The sequence below is a fragment of the Quercus robur genome, chromosome 3 (genome assembly GCF_932294415.1).
Source record: "Quercus robur chromosome 3, dhQueRobu3.1, whole genome shotgun sequence".
Classification (NCBI taxonomy): Eukaryota; Viridiplantae; Streptophyta; class Magnoliopsida; order Fagales; family Fagaceae; genus Quercus; species Quercus robur.
In genome coordinates, this window is record NC_065536.1 from 27,736,172 (window position 1) to 27,760,504 (window position 24,333).

General features: G+C 34.8%; 4 protein-coding genes across 4 annotated transcripts; 2 read left to right on the forward strand and 2 right to left on the reverse strand.

Moving 5' to 3' along the window:
- The first annotated feature begins 277 nt into the window (after window positions 1–277).
- LOC126719470 (uncharacterized) lies at window positions 278–772 on the forward strand. The gene has a single exon (XM_050422016.1). The coding sequence runs from the start codon at window positions 278–280 to the stop codon at window positions 770–772; it is 495 nt and encodes a 164-aa protein (XP_050277973.1).
- A 516-nt stretch (window positions 773–1,288) lies between these two features.
- On the forward strand, window positions 1,289–3,112 carry LOC126719471 (uncharacterized). Its single transcript, XM_050422017.1, has 2 exons — window positions 1,289–1,951; window positions 2,108–3,112. The coding sequence occupies exons 1-2, from the start codon at window positions 1,289–1,291 to the stop codon at window positions 3,110–3,112; spliced, it is 1,668 nt and encodes a 555-aa protein (XP_050277974.1).
- A 6,925-nt stretch (window positions 3,113–10,037) lies between these two features.
- LOC126717679 (F-box/kelch-repeat protein At3g23880-like) lies at window positions 10,038–13,058 on the reverse strand. The gene is made up of 2 exons (XM_050419517.1): window positions 12,862–13,058; window positions 10,038–11,308 (listed from the first exon to the last, which is right to left on the reverse strand). Exon 2 carries the CDS (start codon window positions 11,261–11,263, stop codon window positions 10,166–10,168), a length of 1,098 nt encoding a protein of 365 aa, XP_050275474.1. The 5' UTR covers window positions 11,264–11,308; window positions 12,862–13,058; the 3' UTR covers window positions 10,038–10,165.
- A 2,038-nt stretch (window positions 13,059–15,096) lies between these two features.
- On the reverse strand, window positions 15,097–19,210 carry LOC126719472 (uncharacterized). The gene is made up of 7 exons (XM_050422019.1): window positions 18,927–19,210; window positions 16,330–18,614; window positions 16,006–16,139; window positions 15,822–15,913; window positions 15,441–15,720; window positions 15,289–15,353; window positions 15,097–15,172 (listed from the first exon to the last, which is right to left on the reverse strand). The coding sequence occupies exons 1-7, from the start codon at window positions 19,208–19,210 to the stop codon at window positions 15,097–15,099; spliced, it is 3,216 nt and encodes a 1,071-aa protein (XP_050277976.1).
- Between the last annotated feature and the right edge of the window lie 5,123 nt (window positions 19,211–24,333).

Consider the following 24,333-nt stretch of genomic DNA (forward strand, 5'->3'; position numbering starts at 1 on the left):
GGGACCACTTGGAACAGTTGGTCCGTGAAGGGAAATTAAAACATCTCTTGCATCACTCCAATGGAAGGGTGAGCCAAGCAGGTTTAGAGATGCGTGGGGACGCTTCATCAAGACTCCCTCTGGGTACGATTAACATTATCTTTGCAGCCCCGGGAAGGACTAGATCTTGCCCTTCCAGGGTATTGTTGGTGGTCCGATCCCAGCCAAGGATCATTCCCAAGCATTGAAGAGAGCCAAGGTGCATGTCCCCCTGATTCTGGGCTTTTCGGATGAGGACATGGTTGGGACCATACAGCCCCATAAGGATGCTTTGGTGGTAACACTGAGAATTGGCGAGTACGATGTCAGAATGATGATGGTTGATCAAGGTAACGCTGTGGATATAATGTATCCAGACTTGTACAAGGGGCTAGGTTTGAAGCCAAAGCCAAAGGACTTAACAACCTACAATTCTCCTCTAGTAAGTTTTGAGGGAAGGATGGTCGCTCTCAAAGGACTGATCAGGCTGCCTGTGCAAGCAGGTACAGATGTGGTGGAGGTGGACTTTATTGTCGTAGATGTTTTTTCTCCGTACACGGCTATTATGGGCAAACCTTGGCTTCACACCCTTAAAGCGGTCTCATCTACTCTGCATCAGAAGGTGAAGTACCCGTCCGGAGGCCAAGTGTTGGAAATAGTAGGGAGTCAGGCGGCTGCTTGGCAATGCCTAGTAGCGGCTATACAGCGTCGGCCAGAAGCAGAAACCTCGGCTACGACCGACAATGAGTTATAGCAATTAAAGTCCCCAGCTTTAGGCTTGGACGTACCAGCCGATGGGGTAGAGTGTGAAGATTTGGAGAAGGTAATTGTTGCTGGTGATCCGAAAAAATTCTTCCAGGTTGGGGCTAAATTGCCTTTGCAAGAGAAGGCGAGGTTGCTGGAATTCCTCCGAGCCAATATGGACGTTTTCATATGGAACCCGTACAAAGCCCCAGGGGTGGACCCGAATGTCATTTGTCATCGACTCAACGTGAATCCCGCCATTATGCCCAAGAGGCAACCTCCTCGGCGACCATCGAAGGAACACGCCGAGGCGGTTAGAAGTGAAGTTGCCAAGCTCAAACAGGCTGGGGCTATCAAGGAAGTTTTTTATCCTCAATGGTTGGCCAATACGGTGGTAGTAAAAAAGAAGACTGGAAAATGGCGGGTGTGCGTGGACTTCATGGATCTCAATAAAGCTTGCCCCAAGGATCCATTTCCCATGCCGAAGATAGACTAGTTGGTGGATGCAACCGTGGGTCACCCTAGGATGAGTTTCTTGGATGCCTTCCAAGGGTATCACCAAATACCGCTAGCCGTCGATGATCAGGAAAAGACTGCTTTTGTAACCCCGATTGGGAACTACCATTACAAAGTGATGCCCTTCGGCTTGAAAAACGCTGGATCTACCTACCAACGCATGATAATGAAAATGTTCGAACTGCAACTGGGTAGAAGTATTGAAGTTTATATCGATGATATGGTTGTGAAAAGCAAAGTGGCATCCGAACATGTGGAAGATCTCACGAGTATCTTCGGGATACTGAGAAAACATAAGTTACGCTTGAATGCTTCGAAGTGCTCCTTTGGTGTAGGTTCCGGGAAGTTCTTGGGATACATGGTGACCCATAGAGGAATTGAGGTGAACCAAGACCAGATTAAGGCCATTAATGATTTGCAAGCACCTCGGAATCCAAAAGAAGTGCATAAATTGACTGGAATGACTGCTACGTTGAACCGATTCATCTCCAGGTCAGCTGAGAGGTGTCGTCCTTTTTTTCGTCTGTTGCATAAGTGGCAAGGATTTGAATGGACCGATGAGTGTGCTGTAGCGTTCCAGCAGTTAAAAGAATACCTGTCCAGGCCACCTATCATGTCTAGCCCTGAGGTGGATGAGATGTTGTTTACTTATCTAACGGTTGCCCCTCATGCAGTTAGTTTCGTCTTGATACGAGAAGAAAATGGCGTCTAAAGGCCAGTTTATTATATAAGTAAATCCCTCCATGAGGCTGAGGTGAGATATTTGTCATTAGAGAAGGCCATATTGGCTGTGGTCCATGCAACACGCAAACTTCCGCATTACTTTCAGGCCCATACCGTGGTTATCTTGACCCAACTGCCTCTTAAGTCCATACTCAGAAGTGCTGACTACACTGGAAGAATTGCTAAGTGGGGCACGATTTTGGGTGCTTTCGATATCAAGTACATGCCTCGCACCTCTGTGAAAGGTCAAGTCCTTGCCGATCTAGTGGCTAAGTTCGCCGAATGCCCGAAAGAAGTTAATGTGAATCAAGGTCACATGGATGAAAAATCGGTTGGCCTAATATCCACACAAGGTGGGTCCTTTTGGAGGGTGTACATGGATGGGGCCGCAAACCAACGGGGAGCAGGATTGGGATTGGTGTTGATATCCCCCAAGGAGGTCATCATCGAGAAGTCGTTAAGATTAGGGTTCTCGGCTACTAACAACGAATCAGAATACGAAGCTTTGATAATGGGGATGAGTATGGTCCGAAAAATGGGTGGAAAGGTAGTGAAATTATTCTCAGACTCGAGATTGGTAGTCGGCCAGGTGAGAGGAAAGCTGGAGGCCCGAGACCCAAGGATGCAAGGGTATCTAGACCAGGTTAGGCGTATGCAAACAGAGTTTGAGTCTTTCGACTTATTGCATATTCCTCGAGGTGAAAATACACACGCTGATTCTTTGGCAACCCTTGCCACCTCCTCAGTACGAAATTTTCCTCGGGTGATCATCGTTGAAGACCTGTGTACCCCCACCTCACCAGAAAAGGATGTTTTCCAAATCAATCAAACCAGTCTGTCACCAAACTGGATGGATCCCATATTAAAATTTCTTGAAAGTGACATATTGCCCGAAGATAAGGTGGAAGCTGAGAAAATACGAAGGAAAGCTCATTGGTATTGGCTATCTGAAGATAAAAAGTTGTACAAACGGTCCTTCTCTGGGCCATACCTGCTCTGTGTGCCTCCTGAGACTGCAGAATCAATCTTGGAAGAATTGCATGAGGGCATTTGTGGAAGCCATACAGGAGGAAGGTCTCTATCATGTCAAGCCATCACACAAGGATATTGATGGCCAAATATGCAGAAGGAAGCGTAGGAGTACGTTAGGAAATGCGATCAGTGCCAAAGATACACTCTAAATATCCATCAACCGGGAGGAGTTCTTAACCCTCTCTCCAGCCCTTGGCCTTTTGCCCAATGGGGGCTGGACATTGTCGGCCCTTTTCCTAAAGCCCTAGGAAACAAGAAGTACCTGCTGGTCGGCACAGACTACTTCACTAGATGGGTCGAAGTTGAGCCCTTGGCGAACATCAGAGACGTAGATGTGAAGAAGTTTATTTGGAGGAACATTGTTATATGACTAAATCATATAATAATTACGATCTCCATAAGTGTGTTTATTCATTAATGCTAAGTATTTGCTAGAATTATTCATGCTAATATCAATGTGTTTGGACTCCCCTTGTTTTTAACCCCTCGTGGGGGTTATATGACCTCGAGGTGTGCCATTAATCTTGATAGAGTAGGTAACAGAGCTAACACATTGCATCATAAGATCTACCCACCTATTATTGAAACCCATTTTTATCATGATCTGTTTAAAGCATTCCCACTCTACACGATCAAAGGCTTTGTTCATGTCAAGTTTTAAAGCCATCTCCCCTACACGACCATCTTTTTTTATTAAGGTAATGCATGGTTTCAAAAGCTACTAAAACATTATCAGTAATGAGACGGTCAAACATGAAGGCACTTTGATTTTCACTAATGATAGAAGGGAGGAAGCGTTTTAGGCGGTTTGCTAGGACCTTGGAGGTGAGTCTAGAAATGACTCTACTAAGACTTATGGGTCTGTATTGTGTTATCTTTGTGGGGTTTTTTTATTTTTGGGATGAGGACAATATGTGTTTCATTGAATTTAAGTGGCATAATACCCAAGTTTAGAAAATCCAGCGCAGTTTTTATGACACACTCACCCGTTAAAAACCAAAAGTGTTGATAAAAGAAAGGGGGCATACCAGCAGGACCAGGAGATTTTTTTGGTTGCATTTGTTTAAGTGCTCTGTGGACCTCATCTGGACTGAACTCACATGTCAGGTAGTCATTCATAGCTTTGGTGACAATCGGTTGGACAGCATCAAGGAGGTCTGCCATATCAGTTGTGTCATTTGAGCTGAAAATTGAGGTAAAATAATCCAAAATGATGCCCTCAACAACTTTGTCATCATCCTGCCAGTCCCCACCTGAATCGTAGAAGCCATGGATAACATTCTGTTGTTTGCAATTGGATTATTTCTAGTGGAAAAAATTGGTGTTTCGGTCTCCATCAGTAATCCACATGCTCCGTGATCATTAATGCCACATCGTGTTCTCCGCATCAAGCCAACAGTTCAAAACTTTGCGGACTTCATGAATCTCATCATCATTATTGATAGGCTGTCTCTTTAAGTCTTGTAATTTTTTAGTCAGTTTATCAACCTGCCTCCCAATATGCCCAAAGTCAGTTTTATTCCACACAGATAGCCTGGCCAAAATGGCCAAATACCACAAATTTTTGAAATATTTTGTAAAAAAACATTGTTTCGGAACTATATAGGGAAATACCACTTTTTATGGAACTCGAGTTTCTTAAACTCGAGTTCCTAGGAGTTTTGTCACTGTGGCAGTGCTGAGATGGAAATTGGGCCATTAAAAAAAATTATGTGGTACTCGAGCATGGTAAACTCAAGTACCATGCAACACAATACTCGAGTATACCAGGCTCGAGTACCATTAAAATGCTTTTTTTTTTTTTTTTTAATTTCTAAGGTACTCGAGCTTGGTGAGCTCAAGTACCTTGTAAGGAACTCGAGTTTAATAAACTCGAGTTCCTTATAACTTTTTTTTTTGTTGGGATTATTGACAAATAAACATAAACATAAAAATAAGTAGCTTTTTTATGTTTTTATTTATTTAAATAGAAGCATTGTAAAATATAGAGATTTTAATTTCAAAATTTGAATTTAATTTCTACATTAAGTAAAACTGTTCACTGTTTTCTCATAAAATTTTTCCCAGGGGCGTTGCCCCTGGACCCCTAAGAGACTTGTCCATGAGCACTCCGACTTGGGCCTGTCGGCCCAAGCCTCCGCTCCATGGACTAAGCTTCAGAAAATCTCCCATTAAAAACCACACAACATTATTCGAGTCGGGTCGAGTCGTCAACATGAATCAAATGATACCCTTAAAGTGTGGATGAAATGTTTTATAATGCTTAAATTTATAAAAGATACTAGTGAAAGTTCCATGCAATGCATGGCTTTAATCCTAAATTTTCTTTATATATTTTTTTGAGAAATTATAACTAAATGAGTTATTATTACATAATTTTAGAATTATTTTCTAACTATATATAAGACAACTAATGATTATGTGCATTCAACTTTTACAAATCTAAAGATTAAACTATTCATTAGTTTTGGTTAAGTTTATATGAAATCATTGTGTCATTTTTTCCCTGCTGTTCTTTGTTGCTACGTATGATTCTTGTGCTATGGTTGGACAATGTCCTCTGCTTTGTAATGTAGGAAACACCTTAGGAAGTAAAATGCCTCCAGTTAGATATGTTGATGTTTCCAATATTTGTGTAATTTGAAATGTTACACACATAACACTTATCACACAAATTAGATTTATTGTACATTACTTGTAGCAAAATTTAATAAATTCAATACATACAGACTCATCCAAACCATACAGCCTAGCACGGCAGCTATCAAGATAGTTGGTGATTTGGGCTCCACACGACGCAACCTGGGTTTCGAAACAAAGGCTTTGTAAAGCGGCGACGGGGTCTGGAATTGGGAAGGTGGACAGAGAGCATGGAGTGATCCGAGGTGGACATAGATAAATGGTGGACAGTGGCACCTTGAAAAGAAAAGTTCCAGGCTGAGTTGGCCAAGGCACGATCCAGGCAAATGTGCATCCGCCCTTCAGTCGGGTGGTTTCTGGACCAAGTGAATGGAGAGCCAAAGAAGCCAAGGTCACTAAGTTTGCATGTGTTGATGGCTCTGTGAAAGCAGTCCATCTGTCTAGTTAGACGTGGGCAGCCTCCATGTTTTTCTGAGTGATACAGGATTTCGTTGAAGTCACCCACACAAAGCCAGGGGAGGTTATTTGATCGGCTAAGAGACTTAAGAAGAGTCCAGGTTTCTTCATGCTTGTTTGTGTCTGGTTGTCCGTAAAACCTTGTTAATCTCCATTTTGAACCTATTTTAGTACAAAGAATGTAGGCATCAATAAACTAACTGGAAAAATTTTGCACATGTACCTGTGTTTCTAGCTTCCATAATAGGGCTAAACCACCACTCTGGACAATGCTTGAGATCGCTATCCCCTGATGTACTCCCAGTGTTGTTTCTTTATGTTCAATTGTTCAGTGGTGAGTTTTGTCTCCATTAAGAAGACAAAATGGGAGCTTCTTTGGTCCATGCTCTCTTGAGAGCATTAACTGTATGGGGGTTCCCAAGCCCCTGATAGTTCTAGCTTAAAATACTCGTTGGATCGCAGGCACCGTCGATCCCATGTTGTGAACCATAAGCTAGTCTAGTGTGGTTGTTTCTTCATTCAACTTTTGTTTCTTGTCCAAAGATGTGCCATGCATGCCATGCAAAGTTCCCACTTTTCTTTTCGGTCCAATAATGGACAAAGTAACATCACTAGTGTCCATCACGTGCTTGGCATGCTCAAGTCTTTTCCATGTACCACGTGTTGTAATCAAGGGATTTGTTGAGGTGACAATATGGCAGTTGGCATTGGTTTGTGGGGAAGGAAAAGATCAGGTATCAGTAGGAGGAAGGAAGTCAGGGATCTCATTAAGAGGTGGGACCCCTAAATTGAGGTTATCTGTATATAAGGCAACTGGCTGAGATATAGAGGGAAACAAATTTAAACTTTTGTCAATGTCTGTTAAATGCACATTGAAGAGATTTGTGTCAGCCAAAATATATGTAACCGTTGGCATTGATTGAGAGTTTGTTGCTGGGATTGTGGGGGAATTTATGACTGTGTCTATAATGGGCTGTTGTGGTGGTGCAGGATTGGCCGACGATGTCGGTGGTAGGGGTGTGCTGATTGGGGCCGTGGGAGGGGAAGGTTTTGGGCGGTGGCCGCGGGGTGATCAATGAACCCAATTTCTCTAATTATTCAAATGTAGAATTTATAATAAAAAAAAAAAAAATTCTTATTGGAAAATAAAATGAAGTTTAACTAAAGATTTTTATTTATCTATTTCTAGGAGTATATTTATTGAATATGCTTTGGTCTGATACTATTATTATAAGAGTAATATAAATAAAATAATAATAATCTATTAATAATTTATATAACTTAATTTATTTTTAGCAATATATGCCTTGAATACCTTTTTTTTTTTTTTTTTTTTTTTAAGATTAAGTAGAGTTTCAACTTATAACGTCTTCTTATTATGATTGCTATTTATTATCAAACAAAGAAACCAATTGATTTTTTGTATAGACCCTAATAATTGCTTTCTTTTATTTTAAATACATTTTAGTTTAATAAACTATACATGACATAAAATTGATAATTACAATAAATCTAAATATATAAACATTTGACTTTCGTACCTCTTACAAGTTAGTGATTAGAGAAATGATATGTTTACAACATTTTTACAACAAATCATAACTCATAAGTGGCAGATTGTTACTGGTTGTTATTGTTGGGACAAAAAAGTAATCTTAGTGTTAGATTCAAATTTGAATCAGTAAAAACTAACCACCTATGATTTGTTGTAAAAATGTTATAGACGTAGCACTTCTCTAGTGATTAATTACATCAAAATAGTAATGAGTCTATAAGAATGTTGTAACAAAACTTGAATTTTGAAGTTCATGGGAAGTGGAAGACTTCCAATTTTGAATGCTCAAACAGTGATTAGCTCTAGTACACTGGAACCGATATGATGTGGACACATGTCTATATTGTGTTGGTTCCAGTGTACTGCAGCACCAGAGCTAGCCCATGTGCACAAAGGAATGACCCCACCTATTGGGATAGAAGACATTCCTGAGTTGCATTTGATGAGTGATTCTCTTAGGAGACTTATATATGGCCCACATTATATATATAAATTTATTTTATATAATAATAAGAAGAAGAAGAAGAATGATGGATAAATACTCATATTTTAGAAATCTATCCATGAAAATCACTTATAAAGCATAAACTCTTTTGGCAAAAAGACGTTATTTGGTAAACTAACACTTTGAAGTAACTCTCAATTGATTAAACACTTTAAAGTATTTCTCAATTAAACTCCTAGATGAAAGGAGTGTTAAGAGAACAAAAATTAAATAGTCCATGTTCTCCATTTGAGAGTTATATGCGGTATAGACCATGTCGTAGTACTCTTTCATAAATATAATTTATAGTGAGGTTTTTTCTACAAATTATTTGAACAACAATGGAATAATGTATGTTTATGTTTTCTTTTGCTATTCTATACTTTTAACAATGAAATAAGGTTTTATAATTTTTAAGAGTTTTGTAACTCAAGTAGCACCTTATAAATTTTCAAATAGAAATGTCCAAATTCAAATTCCTAAGTACCCCTAATTATCTAATTATTATAATAAAAACAAATTATAAAAGGTGCTCTCATGATATGCAGTATTATGGTTCTAAATAAGCAATCCAAGTTACAAAACTAAACTCTGACCAATTCACAAAGGTCAGCTCTGTGTTTCCTTTTACGATGGCCATGTAACTGGGGAAGATCTACAACTAAGCTGGGTGGGGGTGGCGGGAGGGGGAGGCATGACCCTTTCAAAAGTTTTAAAAATTTTATGTATAATTATTAAAAGCTTTAAATTTTTAGTTACAAAAATAGAATGCCTCCCTTTCCCCTAAAATATTTAAGTTAGTCCAATTATACTCTTAGAAAACATTAGAATTTATCAATTAGTCTAGTAGTTATAGAGACAAGGTAATTTTTGTTTTTTCAAATCCGATTTTGTACATATTTAATATCAAACTAGAAAACGTTTGTATACTCATTAAAATTTAAAAGATGATAAGGTCCCCTAAAAAATTATCTAGCAAATATACATGTCAAAGTTGATAGTTTTGTATACAATATAATTATAAATTATAACCTACTCTAGTATCAAAATATTAAGATTTTTATATGTGTATATATGTGCGTTTACACACGTGTGTGATGGTTTGTCATGACAAAAGACTAACATATAATTAGTAACACAATTCCCCCCGTCCCAAACAAAAAATCCAAGCTCTGCCCAGTCCGGTTGTAATTAGTATGGTGCTGCTTATATGTCTCGATGAATCCATACATTAAGTGTATAATCATATAGACACCTAACGAATTTCACAGAATTTTTTTGATCTTGTAATTGCATCCTTTAACTTTGAACCTACTGCCTCCTTTGGCAGAAAAAGAAAATGCAACATACAAAGAAATTGGTGCCACTCCTTAGCAAACGATGACAATTATAAGGTAAAAACAGAGAAATCTGTGTATTACCTAAATGTTGAATTACCTAATATTATACAATAATCATATTATAGACAAAGTCTTGTTACCATGGCTGAGGATTGATAAATGACTTTTGGCCTTCAAACAAACAGTTGGAGATTTACCAAGGAAGCGTTTTAAATTATAGACAAAGTCTTTTCCTGACAATATTTCATCGAAACAACCCTGAAAATATTTTACGTCAAAACAAACCAAACAGACTGTACAAAAAAATCAAAGGAAAAATTATTTGTTAAGCGTCAAAACAGTACACAATAGATAGCCAATGTTAATAATTAGGATCAACAGGCAATTAATAATAATCCAAAACATTACAGCAAGGCCAGTAACCTTCTTGGAAATTCTTGAAAGTTGAAACCTTCAATATAACACTTTTTTTAATTACTTTTATTAGAATTTCATAAATAAAAAATTCAGAACCAATCCAAAACTAATAAGCGTAAAAACAAAAACAAAAAATACCATACCAAAAGCACACACAATACAGGGCCATCAGGCTATGCACTCACCTCAATGGCCTGAAATATTCTCCATAGCCATATTATGAACTGTTTTGTACTTTTGTTACTCAATAACATTCCCTACGTTTAAAAAAACTAGCGTCTCTGTGTAACTAACAGCGAAAGAGTGACTAAGGTCACTGATCTCATATTTTGCAATATTCCTTACTTCTTGTGTTTTGCGGTCGTACACTACAAGCCAACCATCGCTATATTGAAAAAGAACCAACCCATCCTCCCTAAATTCCAACATTCTATCAAAATCGGGATGGGGGCTGATCTTGAATTTCTTTGTCCAAGTCCTTTCAACACCAGTTTCACTCATAACCCATACATCATACCAGCTGATATCCACATCAAAATATTGTACAATCAAGGATACAGAATCATTGATAATAGCAATTGCATTGGTTGAGAAAGGATCTTCAATTATGGGAGGAAGCGGCGTTTCTTGAAAAACCTCATTACTCATGTCAAACGAAATCATGAACCTGCTAGCCTTCCAATGATAAAATCCATTTAGGTATGATGGAAACTTGGCAAATTCAAAGCCATAAAGTTGGTTAACAGATCCATCAATTACCCTCCAAGAATCAGTACTAAGGTTGTATACCTCAAATTGGAGTGGCTTGCGCTGCCAAAAGTCCACAATCCTCACCACCTTCAAATCATTCTTCTTGGGATCAATTCCAAAGCCAAAATTGAAGGTTACATAAGGGGAGCTATATTGTGGACGTTGCTTTATTATGGGAAGCACCTTTGACTCTCTTGTGGCAGGGTTCCACAAGACTATTTCCTCACCATAGTAACGCTCCGAGGAAATACCATACAGAAAAAATATTCCATTGCATGGACCATCAATTACTAGCATGTCAATCTCCTCTGGGAAGAATGGCGATATATCGATATTGCTGGAAACCTCTAGAGTATCATCAGAGAGCAATGAGACAAATGTGTGTCTCTGGCGAAACAAATACTTAAAGACAACACCACACCCTTGATTGTTAGAAGTGGCCCATTTGTGGTGCTGGGTGATAAAAGAATGGTTTCTTATAAGAGCATGCCAGGATTTGCATACGCACTTGAATCGCATCAAGGATTTCACTGGCAACGATGATAGGATTTCCACTACCAAATCTTCTGGGAGGTCACAACTCAACATTTTCTTGGCTTTTTCTTTTTTTCCTTCCTCAGTGCTCAACAATTTCTGTATTCAAACATTAGATGTCAAAGAAGAGAACCTGATATACTCTCCAAAATTCTACAAAGCTCCACAAAATATGCTTTTCGAGGAACCAAAAATAATCTTAATTTTAGAGTTCATAATGAATTTCCGTGCTTGACCTAAATTGCTCCATGTAGACCATTGCTTGAGTTTCATAATTGGCTATGCTAAATTTTATAGTAATAGCTCAAATTTTTTAGATATATGAATTATTACATTGTAAATCTAAGAACTTCATAGAACAAACAAACCAGCAAAGAGATAAATAAAATAAATAAACAAATGCAGACCTCTAACACTTTAGTAGCTATGGAAACAGAGTATCTACCGAAGCCCTAAACCAAAAGGAGCAAATGATCGTATATTTATATGAATCACAATCATAGCTTTCAAAGATTTCCAATCACGCACAGCATCATCAAAATCTAAGAAATCATAATCAAGCATTATCAAAATTATGTATGTTTCACTGAAGAATTAAAAATTTTCACCCATATAAATTGGGGAACTGAACTCGAGTAATCCAAAATCAAAAAAGAAAGCCTTCAGGCAGTGACAACAATGGGTACCTAATCTAGCAAGTTAGTATTCAAAATGGACTATAATAAAACTTATAACAGATAATTTAATTTTAAATAGTGGAAAACATCCTTACTAGCTTCTTTTACATGCACATTGCCAAAGGATTTGCCGCATTTATTATGGATCAATTGATCACAATGTACATATTGTTTGTAAAACAATTAAAAAAAAAAAAAAAACAACAACAACAACAACAACAACAAAAAATAGTAAAGCACTAATATTTCCATACCCTATTCTTCTTCTTTATTTTGGGTCAGGTTGGATTGATGAGAGTTAGATTTTGGGAATGTAAGTTTAGAGAATTGTGTTGTTTGGTTAGATTAATGTGACTAGGCTTGCAATTAAGTAAAATAAAATATATGTTTTTATATGAAAACATTGGCATAGAGAGTGAAAATGAGGAAATATATGGTTTGAGGTTTTGATAGAATTTTCCTCTTTAGAAAGTTTAAATTCCATTCTTGGAGAAGGGCTGCAACATTAGGAGTCGAACCCAGTTAAGAAAAGTATTGTAGGCTTTAAAAAAGCTTTGACTCTTTAGAATGTTTCCAGTGCATGATAAAGTAGTGGTTTCCCATTTTCATTGAATAAAACTTGATTCTTTTTTGTTTTCACTGGGTTTTGTTCCTAATACGAAAATCATACCCTATGCTTTTACTAAGTAAAAGGGTACTCCTGTATATAATTTTTCAGAATTTCAACTCACAATACCAATGTTTCTCATAGTATATAACTTCTTTCTTTCTTTCTTTCTTTTTTCACTCGGTTTTGTTCCTAGTACAAAAATCATACCCTATGCTTCTACTAAACAAAGACTACTCCTATATGTTTCCACAATTTCAACTCCCAATACCAATGTTTCTCAAAGCAAGTTCTGAAGACACAAACAAACAAACAATCAAAATTTCACAGGAAAACCCACATGAAGATCGGGGAATAAAAGCACTCACCTGGCAGCAGCTTCTGATTATGCGACTTTCTGCGAAGGTGAAGTCTGAAGAAAGAAAGAGCAATGGAAATAGATTTCTTGTATCAATAAATAAATAAAATCAGTGGGTTTTTTATTTCCAACAGGACAGTGAATGAGTTGATGGGAAGAGCAGGAGCCTATTTATTATTTTTGTTATAAATACGATGGTGAAGTAAACAACAATCGGTAAAGTTCAGATACAAAATTTGTAGCTAAATTTTATTCTTAATATAATAATAATAACTCTAATAAAGAAATAACAGCTTTTACGTCTTTTATTCTTATGGAAACCTTTTTGGAGTTAAACTTCATTCTTAATATAATAAAAATAACCCTAACAAAGAAATAACAGATTTTGTTTCTATGTAAACCTTATTTGAAGATAGGTTTCTTTTTTTTTTTTTTTTTTTTGGTAGTATTGGAAAATAAAATGGGTAAAAAGAAAATGACCTCAATTGTTTTTCTCTATCTCACGACGAGCTAAATAAGGGAAGTTGATACATAATTTTCCAACTTGAGAGTTTGTTTAGACCCCTTTAAAAGATTGTTTAACCTAATTTATTTATCAAGTGATTACTTAGATTAATTATCAGATATAGGTTAAACACAAATAAATCATATAATGCAAAAATGCGAAAAAGTAAATAACATCACGATATGATTACCCTAGAAAACCAATGAAATTAACTGTTTCAAGGTAAAAACCTAAGGAGGATTTGACCTAGCTATCCTCAAGGTAAACCAAATCCACTATAAGAGAATTGAAGTTTTTACAAAAAATTTAACCCTAAATCTAATGCTACCTCATGTAGTAACTTACTGACACAACCACGTGCAAGTTTCGAATTCACAGACTCCTTCTCTTCTTGGATTTACAGCAACACAAGCACCCTTGCTCATAACTTTGAGACTCCACTCAAAGGTTTCAGATCACCTTCACTTGTTGATCTTGATGCAACAACTAGTTCTACCTACGCTTGATTGTAGTTTTGACTCCGGTAGATTCTTGTGTAGTTAGAAGGTACAGAATCTCTCAAATCTCACAAAGAGTTACACACAAGTCTTCTTTTGCTCTCTCAAAACATGGTTAGGGTTTCCCTTTTATATGTGGAGAAGTTTAAGTGAAACCTTAAACATTTTCACCGGCTTAGACCTGTTTAAAAATCTGCAGAAAAACTGTGCCTGCGACTTTCGATCGGTTGAGCCTAATTCTCAATCGGTCGAGAAAGGAAAAACCTCACTTTTCTTCTCTGGAAACAACTGGACTTCAAAACTTGAAATACCCTTATTTAAGCATTGTCTAAACACCTAGACTAGACATGTTTTGATCTCGGTTTGCCAACACAATACAATAATGATTCTAAATATTTGATAGGCTAAAAACGTATTGACCCTTTGTGATGAATTACTTGATTAATTCGTTAAGTTTATTAATTAATCAAATTAACATGCAATTGTACGTGGCAACAAAAACAAATCACCAATTAACTAAAGTATGTAGCGGAAAATAAATTGACACGGTGATTTGTTTACGAATGGGGAAAACCTACATGGCAAAAACCCCACCGGATGATTTTAAGGTCACCACTCTTGAGAATCCACTATTATCACAACAAGCGATTACAAGTAAAAGAATCCTAGTACCTTATAGCAACCTACAGTTGAACCCTTACCTCAATATCCAATTGGACTTATTCTATAGTGACAATCTCTTCTTTCAATGCACGACTCTCAATACTCTAGGAGTGTGATTGGAAAATTATTTCTCCACACATGACACTCATCACACCCCTAGGTTTTTTTTTTTGTGATTGAAAAATGTAATAATTCCAAATTATAATAAATGCCCTAAATTAACCCTTACCCAAAAAATAGAAGAGCCTCTGAGCACGCACGTGAGCGCGTGCTCAGAGGCTAGTATTCCGTAATTATTATCCATTTTTGCCCAAAAAAAAAAATTATGCAGTAATCAACGTATTATTGATTGGGAGATAATGCAATAATTTAGTATTAACCTTTAGGGGGAGGAAAAAAAAGATCCTCTAAATAAATCTTATAAATAGTGCATATATTGAAAATGCATAATAAAACTGTAACAATAAGACTACTTACAAAATACATGTGATGATCTTGCCAAAAGCAATTATGATAAAACTGTAAAATAATGCACTACATCTTAAACATGGAATAGGTGATCTTATTAATATTATGACGACTACGGTGGAGAAGTTGGTGGAGCAATGCTATTTGTTTCACATTCTAATTGCTTTCCAGCAGCATTTGCCATGAACCTATGATACAAAATGTGTTAGTTTGTATTATTAATAGAGACTTTAAAACGTACATAATAATGATAAGCACTATAAATATCATGCATAAACTTGTAAAATGAAATATTTGAACTGACCTTGTGATGATATGGCATAGCTCCATGTATGTGAAATGGTCTACTTCAACTTGGGACTTGAAGAACTATCATTTAATTACCAAAATTTTTAAAAAAATTAATTTAAAAACTATATATATATATTTTTAAGTAGACGTGGTAATGTTTTGTACCTGCTTTATTATCGCATCGTCCTTGACTCTCATTTTCTGTTTGTCTTTACTGTTTTTGGTGTTGAAGATTGCATCGTCCTTGATTTTTTTTGTTCGTATCTTTTTTTGCTCTTTGATGTTGGAAACCACATTGTCCTTGATTTTCATTCTCTGTTTGTCTCTGTTGGCATGAGTGTTAGAGATCACATCGTCCTTCATTTTTCCTTTGTCTTTATTCTTATGGATGTTGGAAACTTCATTGCTCTTGACAGCGATTTGTTGTTTGTCTTTGTTCTTGGTCCTTCAAAATGAAGGAAAAAAAATGTTTGTATATTAAAATTATCAATTAGTTATTTTCCTATTTTAAAAAATAGCATAACAAATCTTTCCAATTCTTGTGACTCTAAAACTCGTTTTACTTCTCTCCAAAGCTCTTTCTTGTCAACTCGAACAGTGAATCCCCAACCAGGTGAATAAATTTGCAATTTTCGAACCTAACCCATTCGCAACATGACATTTTTAATATTAATTTTGATAAAACAATAGAAAGGATGCTGATTAAAGATATCATTAGAAAGAAATATACCTTGTTATCAATGGCCTCCATGTTCGATATTGACTGATCATCCTTCCACTTCTCCCAATGAGCAATAGGAACAGCATGCACTCCATTATTTAGCCTAGTGGACTCAATCCTCACATTTGAGTTAGGCATCCTTCCTATTACCAATTAATTGTATACATAAAAAACTTCAAAGAATGAAATATTAAAATGAAGATAGCATAACCATTAAAATTTGTAAATTATTAAAATAAATCTATATGTAAGACAGTTCTTTTCAATTGTTAATTAATACCTATGATGAAGGGAACAAAATATCTTTATACACAATATTTCTTGTGTGAACACCTTCCTCCTCAGGTATTCTGCCTTTTTGCACCAATAGTTTTGTAGTGGATTGGGAGACTCCCCTTGACAATGCCACATATAATTGGCCATGACTAAAAACATGATCAGGAAGATAAATTCCAACAGTTGGAATTGTCTGACCTTGCGCTTTATTTATTGTAAGTGCAAAGCTTAAACGTACAAGAAATTGTCGTCTGATCATTACAAATGGCAGGTGTACATTTTCTGTTGTCTTCAAAGGGATTCTTGGCAAAAAAATGCGTGTACCCACATATTGTCCAGTCAAAATTTCAGCATCAATTACATTGTTAAAACATCCACGGCATATCAATCTTGTACCATTACATAATCCGGCTTTTGGATCTATATTGCGCAACAACATAATTAGAGCACCCTTTTTTAGCCGTAATATATGTGGTGGTAAACCCCCTGGAGATATAGAATTTAGGAATTCTTGTTGATATAGATGTTGTGTATCTCCTTCAACCTCATCAAAAGAATGTAATGTAAACTCATCTCCTAGAAACTGAGAAATTATCTTTGCATTAAGTTGTTCAACATCATCATTTATAGGTGTTAGCAAAGCCCTATCAACCATATACCTTGCATCATTGACATGGTCTTGTAAATTTGGAAAAACTTGATCAATCAAGTTGTATATAGAATGCTGACCCTCGCATTGCATTGCCATTGAAAGGGGTAGTTTAATCAAATCATCAATTATATATGGTTCATTCCCATCACCAATGTGTTGTATGTACTCAGCAAACTCTTCATCATTGCTAGACCTCATATTCTCCTTCAAATGTAACACTTTGACATCTTTCCATAATGAGGACTTGACTATGCATGCATCAATCATTTCTGCCTTTGTACCCTTTGGAACAATCGGAAGTACTTGACGAAAATCTCCACCCAAAATTAGCACCTTCCCACCAAAAGGTAAATTTACTTCCATAATATCTCTAAATGTTCTATCTAAAGATTCGAGTGCACGTCGATTTACCATTGGGGCTTCATCCCAAATTATTATGGTGGCACGTCTAATAAGCTCAGCTAAGTCTGATTGTTTACTTATTGAGCAAGTAGATGAAGCATCTAGAGTTAAAGGAATCTTAAACTTGGAATGTGTTGTTCTTCCACCAGGGAGTAATGTTGCTGCTATGCCAGATGTAGCAGTGGCAATTGCAATGTGACCAGCTTTTCTCAAGGCTGCCAATATTGTGCGATACAAAAATGTTTTCCCAGTTCCCCCTGGCCCATCGACGAAGAATATCATGCTTTCGTTACGATCAATAACTGTCATGATTGTCTCATATGCAAGTCTCTGGTCGTTATTCAACTTCTCAATTAAAGTGAATTCTTCATCTATATTAGGAATAGTTAGCTCATCTTGTATGAGTCTTGGTGTAGTTGAATCATTGTCACATTCTCCAGTTAAAATCGGCAAATCATACTCTGTAATATGCTTTCCATGTTGCAAGAGTAATGCCTCTAAATCATTGAGAAGTTTATTTGTACGATGTGTCTCTGTTGTAACAGATGTTGATGGGTAATCTTCTATCATATATGGATAGAACTCATTCCACAATTCTCTTACTCCAATTAGTAAACAAAATACCAATATTGTTGCGAACAATCTTCTTAAAGCTGATGGCATTCGAATGTCTCTTGCCTCAAGTAGACATTGTCGTATGCTGTTATCATTCTCTAATAAACCCCTATGTTCAGCTGCTTGTTTAAAAGTTGGATAGGTTATCCCATTCACAGTCAATAAATCGTCAAATCCTGTTGGCCCCTTGACATGATTAAGAAGAACACGCAAATTGAACTTCTCTCCATCAAATGGTGAAACAGTATATACCCTGCCCACTACTTTTTTATGAGATCTTCTTTGTGTCCATGTTTTGTTTTTATGATCCCAACAATAATGCTCAGGGAACTCTCTATATAGATAATTTCGTGCATCATGATCAATCGTATTCATATAAAAAAATTCAGTGAGCATTGTCTTTTTACTTCGCTCCAAAACATTAGCAATTGGTTCATGTGGTCTAAAATGTACTTGTTGTCTATCTGGAAGATGAATTTGCAAACGAAAAACGGCAGGGTACATTCGATACATAGGGAAAGAAAATATCTTCCAACATGCCTCTGGAGCACATACCCATCTTGCATCAACGTATTGTTGGACCTCATCATAATTTGGGCCTGGTCTAACTTCCATAAAGACACGATCTGGGCCTTTATACACATATTTGTATAAGTACTTTACACTCTTGATACTGCAACATATTTCAACATTAATATGACAATTATATTTTAGCAGTAACCAAGGATTATATGGAACAACCCAAGTATTGTCTACCATAATCCTGCAATGATCATTCAATGGCACGAGATTATTAGTATCATATCGTTTGTAAACAGGATATGAGTCATTGCCTTGGTAGGTTTCTGACGAGATAGGCTTTGGGTATCCTTTTTTACATCGCCCATTTTTCATACATGGTGATCTTGGATTTTGTACTCCGCAAGGACCATGTTTCATATGTTTTAGTACAGCTTTATGTAACTGAGGTTATTCCTCCTTACACGGTATTTCTGCTTTAACAACTCGATCATAATCCTCTGGATTATGCAATTTATCATCTTCATCGAGAATTATAAGCATGTGTGCATGTGGTAAACCCCTTTTTTGGAACTCAAAGACTTGCACATATACAATAACTCTTCCGAGAACCCCTTTAACCACAATATCATCTTTCAATTCTTCAAATTTTAATTTGAAAACTCTTGCAAGCAAGTCTGGACGATCTTGTGCGGTTTGTGCGGGTAAAAGCTCATTTTGGATTTCTTCCCATCCTGGATTACACGTCATTGTGATGAATAAATCTGGTTTCCCAAACTTTTGAACCAATGACATTGCATCTTGAAATCATTGGATCATATCGCGTGGGCTTCCCACAAATGATGAAGGTAGAATGGTTTTATGTCCAACATTTCCTAAATATAAGGTGAAAAAGTTGGGTCATTAATAAATATTCCTACCAATTTGCCATTAATAAGATAATGTAAATTTCAAGTGTAAAATTTACATTACCAGTATCACTCTCTCCTTCATGGAAAGCATCTTGTAGGCCTTGGTACAGATCTGCCCTAATAGAATCTTGATTGTGCTCAAACCACCTAAGCTTGTGTGTTTCAATTTTTACATAATTATCAACAACATACTGTTGTGAAAAGCGTCCTCCATACCAAATCATTGATAGAGCATCGTCGCGAATCTTGGACATTAGTAAAAATAAATGTAGGTTCAGTTATTTTATAGTGTAAGCGGAATTTTGAAGTAAAAAAAATTGAAAATAATAAAACTGTTACCTGAAAGATGAATGCATAATACTCACGACATGACACTTTATTTCTATTAGTATCGCGTGTATTGATATCCCATCCATATGTTCCAAATGGGAAAAGTATTGGGTACTGCAATGGATCATAATATCCTATTGTATCTTGAACATTGATCAAATTACCACCAAATGTTTGAACCAAAATTTCTCTACCACTTAAATGACCAGCTTCTTCTCCTCCTACAATAATAGCTGCCACTTGGGAAGCACTAGGAAGGCAATATTGAGGTTGGTTTAAAGGTTGTTCTTTAATCAGAAGTTTACATTGATGTAAATTTGGACTTCGAGATAGTTGACGAAATTTCTCCACAAATGGGTTATGCATGTCTAAGATCCTTTGAATAAGTTGCACAATATCTTCATGAGCTTCTACAGATTGAGACATTCTGCGTTGTATTTCAAGACCAGTGTCGTAGATATATAATTGTAGATGCCGTACACTTAGAGGTGTATGTGGTAAAAGACTACCAATTCTATGATAGATGGCACCTTGGGCCTGAAATGTATATATTCCTCGACTATTCAAGGCCATGGTTTCATCTACGTGCACTCCCATTGAGGTAAATGCAAACATGTTGTTGTAAAACCGTATATATTGCCTGAAATGTCTGCCTCGTGGTGTTTGCTCACAAATGAGCTCCCTAAATTCAGGACAAATTGGTATGTTGGGTAAGGATATTTTTCCATCCTTGCAACACATCGAGGATGTCTCTCGATGGAACAAACGGGCATTACAAAAGCAACATATCTTTGGTTGTGGTAGTTGGTACCTAATGGTCTGTATACCTTCTTTATAATCCTTTGCACAATTGTATCTGTCTCGCATACAATTTATTACATGTGCAGTACCATCAAACGTATTGTCAACACCTAATTTTTATTTTGAGAAAAAAATTAGTGATAAAGAGTGTTATAATAGTTGTGAAAGAAAATATTAAAATATTAAAATATTAATAATGTTTCAAATATGCAGCTTATTAACAAATAATAAAATTGATAATGATAAACATGTAAATTGAAATTAAAATGGTGAGATTGAGTAACAAACCTTGTTCTCTGTAGCCATCCCCGTGATTTTGACAATTAATATTTTCAACTGCTTCTGTTCTTTCTACACCTGCAATGTAATTATAGAAAATGCTCAATTGGTGTTATTATATATAAAAAATAATGATGAAATGTTTATAGAAGGATATAAACATGAAATTGAGGATAAAAATGGTGACATTGAGTAACGAACCTTGTTCTCTATAGGCATCCCCTTGGTTTTGCTCAACTATATTTTCAACTCCTTCAATTCTTTCTGTAACTGCAATGTATTTATATAAAATGCTCAATTGGTGTAATTATATATAAAAAAATATGGTTAAAGCTTTATCAATATATTATATAAGACTTACCAGTAGTAACATTAGAATTTATATGACTTGATCCAGCCTCAAAGTCATTCGCCATTATAGTTGGATAGGTTGGAGGGAGACCTAAATTTAATATTATAAACATTGACTTAGTATCTTAGTATACATTGACATACAATTAACATGCCAGAGATTACGGATTTTATCAAAATAATAAGATTCCAATCAATGAAGAATGTTTAAACAGCTTAAACTATAATTTCTCCTACAATAAAACTACTACTATAATTTCTCCTTCCATATCCTTATATTTAGGCACTAACATAATTGATTTTGAAAGAAAATAAAATGCTAAATTTTAGGGAAAAAAATTTTAAATCTAATATTCCATTCTTGTAAAGTCTCTCACGTTCTCTCTCTCTATCTATGTACTATTTTAAAAATTTCCACTTTCTATCCCACGTTAAACATCTGAAGTTTTCCTTTTTTTTTTTTTTTTTTAATACCTTTTTGGTGTTGTTGATGTTGTTGTTGTTTTTTTTTTTTTTTTTTTTTTTTTCAAATTTTATATATGACAGTTATCATTTTTTGTCATGTACTATTGCTCAAAATCGCACTTTAAGTTTAGACCAAAGCATTAAACTAAGTATATACTCCTCTCTTAATTTAATCTTTAATTTACTTTTTGAAATAAATAATACGTTTTTTTTTAATGAAAAATGAAATCGTTTTTATTGTTTTCTCATTTTCGAAAATTCAAAGTATTTACATCTTGTACTTTGTCTTTTTTTTTTTAATATATATATACACACATCTATCCATTTACTATTATAAAAATCCTAATTTTTAGCATCTCACGTTTTCCTTTTTTATTTTTTTAATCTCTTCCATATTTTGGAAAAAAAAAAAGACTCCTACAATAAAACTACTACTATAATTTCTCCTTCCATATCCTTATATTTAGGCACTAACATAATTGATTTTGAAAGAAAATAAAATGCTAAATTTTAGGGAAAAAAATTTTAAATCTAATATTCCATTCTTGTAAAGTCTCTCACGTTCTCTCTCTCTCTCTATCTATGTACTATTTAAAAAATTTCCACTTTCTATCCCAGGTTAAACATCTCAAGTTTTCATTCATTTTCTTTTTTTTTTAAACGTTTTTGGTGTTGTTGATGTTGTTTTTTTTTTTTTTTTTTTTTTTTTTTTTTTTTTTTTTCAACTTTTATGTATGACAGTTATCATTTTTTGTCTTTTCCTAAAATGTAGTTTTTTTAATCCTAAAATTTAGTCATTTACTACACATCCATAACATAAGTAAATAAAACTTAAATTGGAAATTTTATGTGAAGAGATACATGTTAATTGTATACAAAATAAATCTCACGTTTTCCTCTCTTTTTTTTTCTTTTTTTTTTTAATGTCGTCCATATTTTGGAAAAGAAAGACACCTACAATAAAACTACTACTATAATTTCTCCATCCATATCCTTATATTTAGGCACTAACATATCTGATTTTGAAGAAAAAAAAATGCTAAATTTTAGGGGAAAAAAATTAAAAGTCTAATATTTCATCTATACTACTATTTAAGGGGTTTCCCCTGTTTGGATTCCATATTTTTCATGTCTAAAATATCCTCATCATACCCACTTACAAGTTTTCAACTAACAGGGATAAATATGTAAATTAAAACTCCTATACTTTAAGAGCCACAAACTCACGTACGCTTTGCAGTTTCTATCTCACTTTCTCTCTCTCATTCGTCTCAGATTGAAGACATTTAGTTTAGCTTTACATCCTCCTTTCTTTTTCTTCAGATTAAAAACATTTACTGTCAGAGGTTTCAACAAATTTTCAGGTTCTATCTTTTGCAAGTTCCTTTTTGTTTTCTTTTCTTTTGTTTATGATTGACTTTCTTTAAGTTCTACTTTTTTTTTTTTTTCTTTTATGTATCACGTTAACTCTTTTTTTTTTTTCTTCTTTTTTTTTTAAATGTAATTTTGAAATAAATGATTCCTTCATATACTCTACCATTGTACTTTTTAATGAATTGTCATTTCATGTTGTAGGTATTGTGATCCAAAGACAGGGCTGCTTTATACTACAAAAGAAGCATTCAAAATCATTTGTAAACAGTTAAACAGTATGGCTTCCCTTACCTCTTTTAATAGTCTTTGTTTACATTTTATTTAAAAATTTTGAATTGAAATAAAAATAGTTACATATAAATGATCAATTACTATTTCCTTCTCCTTCCTCACTTCACTTCTTTTTTTTTTCCTTCTTCATATATATATATATATATATATATATGTTTTTTTTAGAAAGTTTTTTTTTTTTTTTTTTTTTTTACCATCATTGTATATGTTTTTGGCATTAAATTTTTTTAGTTCTACATTTTTTTTTTTGTTAATGTATCATGTTCACTGTCCTTTTTTTTTTTTAAATGTAATTTTGAAATGTTGGTGGTGACTGAGTGTATATGTTTTTGGCGTTAAATTTTTTTTATTTTTTTATATAGGTATGTAGCAACCTTGAGTTCTACTCTCTTTTTTTTTTTTTTTTTTTTTTTTTTTTTTTTTTATGTATCACGTTAACTCTCTTTCTTTTCTTTTCTTTTTTTTTTTCTTTCCTTTTCTTTTTTTTTTTAAAAAAAAATTAATTTTGAAATGTTGGTGGTGACTGAATAATTTTAAACGTGAGTAAGGAAAGTGAAGTTTGCTTTGAAAACTAACAGAAAGTTGTCCTATTTTGTAGGGAGTTAGATATGTATCTTTATTCTGAACAATTTTAATAGGATTTTTAGGAAAAATGATCCCATCAAAATTTAAATCAAACACAAACTCTAACGTTGATCTTATCAAAATTTAAGCTATTATCTTTAACAACATGCACGCTAACGTTGGTTTGTTAATTAAAGTTTTTTTTTTTTTTTTTTTAAATACTTGGTTTAACCCTAATTCTTTTATCTCTCTCAGGTTCACGTATGCACAAACTTTTTGGATTGCATTGAGGAGTCATTGGAATGGAATATTAGATAAGTTCGGGTGAGAGACTTTACAAGAATTATTATATGTATTAAATCTCACATAAAGTGGTTGTTACCTAAGAAACTGTTGTAAAAAAATTTCTTTTGTAATAGAAATTATATTTCTTTTGTATACAATTAACGTGTATCTCTTGCCATAAAATTTTCAATTTAAGCTTTTATTTACTTATGTTATGGATGT